The sequence below is a fragment of the Barbus barbus genome, assembly GCF_936440315.1.
Source record: "Barbus barbus genome assembly, chromosome: 3".
Classification (NCBI taxonomy): Eukaryota; Metazoa; Chordata; class Actinopteri; order Cypriniformes; family Cyprinidae; genus Barbus; species Barbus barbus.
Window position 1 is genome coordinate 43353567 of NC_136731.1, and position 7307 is coordinate 43360873.

The following is a 7307-nucleotide window of genomic DNA, read 5'->3' on the forward strand; positions in this document are numbered from 1 at the left end:
TAAGGGTCTTTTTATTTATTTATTGAGATTTATACATCATCCGATGTAAATAAGCTTTCCATTGATGCATGGCTTGGTAGGATAAGACCAAATTTGGCTGAGATACAACTATTTGAAAATCACCTTTAAAGTTGTCCAAGTTCTTAGCAATGCATATTACTAATCAAAAACAAATTTTTGACATTTACGGTAGGAAATTTACAAAATATCTTCATGGAACATGATCTTTACTTAATATCCTAATGATTTTTGGCATAAAAGAAAAATGGATAATTTTGACCCATACAGTGTATTGTTGGCTATTGCTACAAATATACCCCAGCGACTCAAGACTGGTTTTATGGCCCAGTGTCACATTTAGGATTTATAAATGACTGTTTATTTAAAATGTATTTATTTATATAAATGTGTGTGTTTAGAAATTAATTTAAATATAATGCATTTTATGTAACTGAATTAATTTATTGTTTATTTGTTTATATACGACTGTATTACTAGTAAGTTATTTCTATTTATGCAAATAAATATTCAAATGTGTTGTATTTATATAATATATTTATATAAATAAAATACATTTATATATAATTAATGTATTGTCTATTATAATATTATGCAAATAATACATTTGAATAAATAATTTACTTGTATAAATACTTATATCAGTGTATATTTATATATAAATAACAAATGCATTTGTACAAATGTATTTAAATATTTATAAACATAACTTTCTACATTTATTTATATTCAAGTAAATTATTCAGTATTTACACATTTATTTGATTTAATACATTATATTTATTTATATACATTAATTGTATTACTTGAGTAGAATACATTTGAATAATTTACTTAAATGTTTATGTAACCATAAATGTATATATAAATGAATGTATTTAAATAAATGCATGTACTTGCGGGAACGTCATATCTCGGATTCGCTCTTATAAGTCACGGGGTCGAGTGGTATGGCAGTCTGCAGAATGTCAAACTCGATCTGATTGTCCATATCCAATACACAGAGCATGTTGTTTCCGGAGGTCATGGTGGCCGAATCCTGGAACATTTTCTGGAAGTCTGTGGGAGCGACGGTCAGCTGGTCATGCGGCCGCTCCTCCTCGTCCTCTCCGCAGCACAGTGCTACCTCATTCTCGTAGCAGAAGGCGCTGGGCGAGTGCGGCGGGATGAGCGTCTGCGCCCGGCTGCGGCTATCCGGCGTCACGGAGCGGGACGACCCAGACGAACGGCGCCCAGTCAGTTCGCTCAGCTCCTTAGCGCTGCAGGTGGGCGTCGAGGGAACTTCATAGGTCTTGTGGAAATGCGCGTAATCGACCTGGTATCGGTCGCGGTCCTCGAATATGACCGGCTCGAAGCGGTGACCCCATAGGATCTCGCGGGAAAGGTACGAGCTACGCGCTTGTGTGGTCATTGCAGTCGCCTCCACCATTCCCTCCAGGATCACTACGATTTCGAAATCATCTGATTCGATATCTGCCCGGCTCATTCCCCAAAGCGGCGAGTCCTCATCAATTTCGTGTACGATTACTAGCGGCGACACAAGGAAGAGGCGGTCTGTACCGTCATCGTAGCCCACGTTCAAATCCATCTGTTCCAGTGGGATGAACTCTCCCTCCGCCGTCACGTAGGGTCGGATGAGCTGCGCACGAACATGGGCTTCAACGATGTGGCTTCGCCGAAGGTTCCCAACGCGCCACATTAGACACAGCTTCCCGTCGCGCAATGCAATCACTGCGTTATGTGAAAACAGCAAAGTTTGGTTTCGTTTCTTCGGACGCGCCATTTTGGCCATGATGGTGCCAATCATAAAAGAATCAATGATGCATCCAACAATCGATTGCACCACCACCGTTATGATTGCTACGGGACACTCTTCGGTCACACAGCGCCAGCCATAACCAATCGTGGTTTGGGTTTCGATTGAGAACAGGAACGCGCCGACGAAACCCTCGACATGCAGCAAACACGGTTTCCAAGGCTTTCCGCTGCTCCCGCGATCTTTATCGAAGTCCCCATGTGCTAAAGACGCGCTGTAGAAGATCAAGCCAAACACGAGCCAGGAGAACAAGAAGGTGGAGCAGAAGATCATCAGCAGGTACCGCCAGCGGATATCTACGCACGTCGTGAAGATGTCCGCCAGGTACCGCCACGGCTTGTCGTCCAAGTTGGCGAAGACCACGTTGCACTGGCCGTTCTTCTTGACAAAGCGGCTCCGCAGCTGACCGCGGCCGGATGTGGAGATCTTCCCGTTGTACCCGGTCCTCATCACTGTTGATGCCGTGCTTGGGCCCGCCTCGCGTCCGGGGGAGTGAAGTCGTCCGGAGCTGTGGCCGTTGTGGAGGCCGAGGGTGGAGATCTTCAGTCCCTCCTCATCAGGAGACACAATGCTGTACCTGAGAGGGACAACAGAAGAGTTTGTGGTCAGAAAACGGATCTTCAGAGAACTTTTTTTTTTTTTACACCTGAATTGAATGAACGTTGAGCTGAATAAGTGAAGTGAAGTGAAGTGACATTCAGCTAAGTATGGTGACCCATACTCGGAATTCGTGCTCTGCATTTAACCCATCCAACGTGCACACACACAGCAGTGAACACACACACATGTTTTTATTTTTAAATATTACTATTTAGTTTATTTCAGTTGTAGTTTTAGGGTTTTTTAACTAAAGTTATTTTGAATTAGCTTTCATTTCTGCATTTTCAGTTTTTGTTTTAATTCTCATATTTTCAGGTTATTTTATGCAGGTATGTTATATTTTATTCTATTTCAGGTATTCAAGTACACATCAATTAAGTTTTAATAAATAGTTTTGAATAGTTATAGATAGCTAATAATCTTGAACTGAATTGAATGAGCTTTGAAATGAATTGATCTGAATAATGACACTAATGTTTTCTGTAGAGCTACTTTACAGGAGAATTTGAATTTGTTTCATAATTGATAAATTTTGATACACTGTTATTTGCTTTTTATTTCTGTGAAACTGCTTTGAAACTATTTGTATTGTATAAAGCACCATATAAATAACTAAATGTGTGAAATGTGAGTTTTTGGAGCTGCAGGAGGACAGGTGAAGCATTGTAATCTGATTGGAGCATTTGTTCTTTCCAGTGACCGCTCTAAAGGACACACACTCACTCCAGATAAACCGGGAGTCGCTAATGCATCTCTCTGCAGAAACACACTGAGGGATCCTCCTGATGAACCTCCCAACCCTTTACTTGAATGTTCTGTTGGTGGGATCGGGACTGTCTGCTTCTCCATAGTTTGCCTGTCTTCCCTTCAGATTTTTGTGTGTGAAGGTATGAGGGCCTCAGGTGTGCGTTACCTGCCCCTCATCTGGGATTATGAGAGAAGGCCAGTCATTTAGCCATATCAGGATTGCGGTCAGTGAAGGTTTAGGGATTATAACCTGAGCCCTCTCTCTCTCTCTCTCACACACACACACACACACACACACACACACACACACACACTAATAAGCAAATAAATAAACAGCCTGCCTGTGTTACTGACTCTCAATCATCTGCTGATGTTTGGTGGAGCACATGAGTGACAGTAAATGTGTCTGACCCAGTAAAACCTCACATGAAGCAGTATTTTCAATAATTACTATTTCTGTGTCTAGTTTATTGAACAAAAAAGGGTAAAAATCTGGGTGTTGAACAAAACTGTAAACATTTTGGCATAAAGTTGATTATTTTAAGCTTTTTCTTAACCTCAAAAAAGTCATGATTTAAGGCAAGTAAAATATTTAACAAGTTAAATATCCAAATGGGTTGTTATCTAGTTAAAGGTGCACACATTTGCATTATATATATATGAAAACTGTATAAAATCAGGTTCAAAACTCTTGTCTGAGTTTGTTTTCATGTTAGGGTTAAAGGTTTTTACAGAGGGAATTTAAGGTTTTTCTTTTTATCACTCCATAAATCAGAAAATACTGTTAACAGCCAGAAAAAAATACATTTTCGCCATGTTTTTTGCAATCAGCTGTTATATAAATCAGTGTGAATGATTTATAAAGACTTCAGAATATAGATAGGAATAAGACTGTAAAGAGTGGTGTATGCATGTGCTGCTGAAGTAGAGAAAAATACTTGCAGTCTATAAATAAATACATTTTTACCATGTTTTTAGGTATAAAGTGTTATATAAATCAGTGTGAATGATAAATGAACAAATCCCTCAGTAAAAACCTTCAGAATATAGAGAGAAATAAAACTGTAAAGTTTGGTGTATGTACGTGTTGCTGAAGTAGAGATAAAAACATATATTTTGGAAACAGCCGAAAATCTACAGATGCAGATATATAAAGTGCAATAATAAAACCAGCTGAATGGCATATGAACAAACCCTTCAGTATAATCCCTCAGAATATAGAGAGGAATAAAACTGTATAGTTTGGTGTATGTAACTGCTGCTGAAAGGGAGAAAAAACTCAATAAGACTCTACATGAGCAAATATATAAAGTGCAATAATAAAAACAAGGAATGATATTTGAACAAATCCCTCAGTAAAAACCTTCAGAATATAGAGAGAAATAAAACTGTAAAGTTTGGTGTATGTACGTGTTGCTGAAGTAGAGATAAAAACATATATTTTGGAAACAGCCTAAAATCTACAGATGTAGATATATAAAGTGCAATAATAAAACCAGCTGAATGGCATATGAACAAACCCTTCAGTATAATCCCTCAGAATATAGAGAGGAATAAAACTGTTAAGTTTGGTGTATGTAACTGCTGCTGAAAGGGAGAAAAAACTCAATAAGTCTCTACATGAGCAAATATATAAAGTGCAATAATAAAAACAAGGAATGATATTTGAACAAACCCCTCAGCATAAACCTTCAGAATACAGACAGGAATAAAACTGTAAAGTTTGGTGTATGTACGTGTTGCTGAAGTAGAGATAAAAACATATATTTTGGAAACAGCCTAAAATCTACAGATGTAGATATATAAAGTGCAATAATAAAACCAGCTGAATGGCATATGAACAAACCCTTCAGTATAATCCCTCAGAATACAGACAGGAATAAAACTGTTAAGTTTGGTGTATGTAAGTGCAGCTGAAGTGGAGAAACAACTTTTTAAAGATATGCATTGAGATTGAAGTCTACAGACGCAAATAGAAAAAGCACAATAAAACAAACACACTTTAATGTGTATTTTGGATGTTTTCTTTCCACTAATCTAAAAGAAGACATGATATGGAAGCAAAATAGCCCATAGTCTTGCCTTCAATAGCAAGATATTGTCCTTCCTCATCCACTTTAATGAGTCTAAGATGGTCTTGTTCTAGAGAAGCATCATTAAACACACATTATTTGACTCTGAGAGTTCAGACTGATTCACAAACCAGCTGAGAAAATGACGACACACTTTTCAGTTGAACTCTGTAGTTCTAAATTTGGCAGCATTTTAGCATTTATTCCACAGATTTAAGGACTTGATTTAAGAATGGATATTTAACCCAAAAAGTATAATTTTGTCATCATTTACCCTCCCTTATGTCATTCCAAACCTGTATGACTTTCTAAGCATTTGGAACCAAACAAACAACACTAGAACCCACTGACTTTCATTGTATGGATAAAAAAACTCTCAAAATATAATCTACTGTGTTCCAGATTAGAAAGAAAGTCATGAGGTTTGAACGACTTGATAAAATGTTGACAGAATAATATTGTTTCTGTGTATTTAATACATTATTGAATTACTCCTCAGGTGTGTGGTGTTTACAGTAATGGAAGAACCAAAGACTTCAGTAAATGAACATGAACAGCATCAGATGTTCACAGGGCTCTTGCTGATGGGTAAAACCTCTTTATGCTTTATTATTTGATATCTGCCATGTGTCTCTGTCTTTACTCGTATTTGTTACTTATGTATCATTGCAGCTTTTGAGTCCAAGACAAATTACCTTGGAAAAAGGAAACTTTTAAACAGAACATAGTTCTAAGCTCTCAAAAAAGAGACACAAATTACATCACATACTGATTCATCCAAATGAATTATGTAATATTAGAAATAATCAAAATTGAGTAAACTATGCATATTTTGTGCCATATTTTGACCTTTAAACATGAATGCTCCCACACATTCTATTCTTACCTGTTGGCTCTGTTGGTTCCCATGCTGTATTTGATCTTCAGCGTGTGTGAGTGTGTGTGTGTGTGTGTGTGTGTGTGTGGGCTGCGTTCTTCAGTGACACAACAGAACAGTGTTCTCCGTTTACCCGGAAAGATTGGGTATCCGCATCCTGACACACCTGGATATACTTTGCCACACACTGCAGTCAGAGAAACAGAGATGCGTCAGTCGTGATGTGATGCTGAAAGTTCAGGCTGATGTGATGTGGACACAAACTATATTTGTGCTCTGGTTTGGATGCTGTGATCTGGGTCAAAGCAGCTGTTAAAATAGCCCTCACACACACACTCAGATGTAGGCTACCAACCATGATTTGCATGCTCTCTAAATGTCCAGCTCTATATTTAGACTTATATTTTTAGATTCAAATGTATAACATTTATGTTTAGATATGCAATGGCTCCAAAGAGTATTTAAACATTTAATTTGAGCGTCTTAAATGATAGAATATGTGGCATTTATTGTAGAAAATAATAATAATAATAAGCTAATTAGCTTCTGTTAATATGTTGATCATTACATTAACTTAATTTTGTGTGTAAAGTTAACCTGAAATGTTTGTATTGAAAAGTGCATTTCAATACAGTCCAATGCTTTGCATAGGACTGGATAAAGAGATTAAATGTTAAAATTAACTGTTATTTAATGGAAATAATTTAACTATGGAAAGACCTGTTAGTATATAATGCTGTTATGTTTGAAATTTAAAAGAGTTTCTGTAAGGTTGGGTTAAAGTTTTTACCATTGTGTTGAAGAGTAGAGCTAATGTGGCAAGTAATCTCGTACTTATTTGTCCAATTTACATGCTAAAATTTGGCATGTGCTATATTAGGTGTTGATTTAAACTGAAATAGATCTGATTAATTGGTTCCAAGGTCAACAGTTAATTTGAGTGAATTATGCTGAAACAATTTGTACTCTTCCCATTTTTAGTACTCTTTTGTAATCTTCCCGTGTTTATTGTGTATTTTATATTGTGTTTACTGTCATTTCATGACACTGTAAATGACAGTGAAGTGATCTGATTATGTCTGAAGGGCAGTTGTCTGTGTTTCATGATCATGGTGTCATTACAGACATCAATCGTACACACACACCTCCTCTAAGCTACTGTTTGAAAAGATTAGTA

The 7307-nt window shown here is 37.0% G+C and overlaps 1 protein-coding gene across 1 annotated transcript; it reads right to left on the reverse strand.

Annotated features, from left to right (window-relative positions):
- Positions 1-925: 925 nt before the first annotated feature.
- On the reverse strand, positions 926-6162 carry LOC306851861 (ATP-sensitive inward rectifier potassium channel 12-like; the record flags this gene model as incomplete). Its single annotated transcript, XM_079388339.1, has 2 exons — positions 926-2411; positions 6140-6162. 2 exons carry the CDS (start codon positions 6160-6162, stop codon positions 926-928), a joined length of 1509 nt encoding a protein of 502 aa, XP_079244465.1.
- Between the last annotated feature and the right edge of the window lie 1145 nt (positions 6163-7307).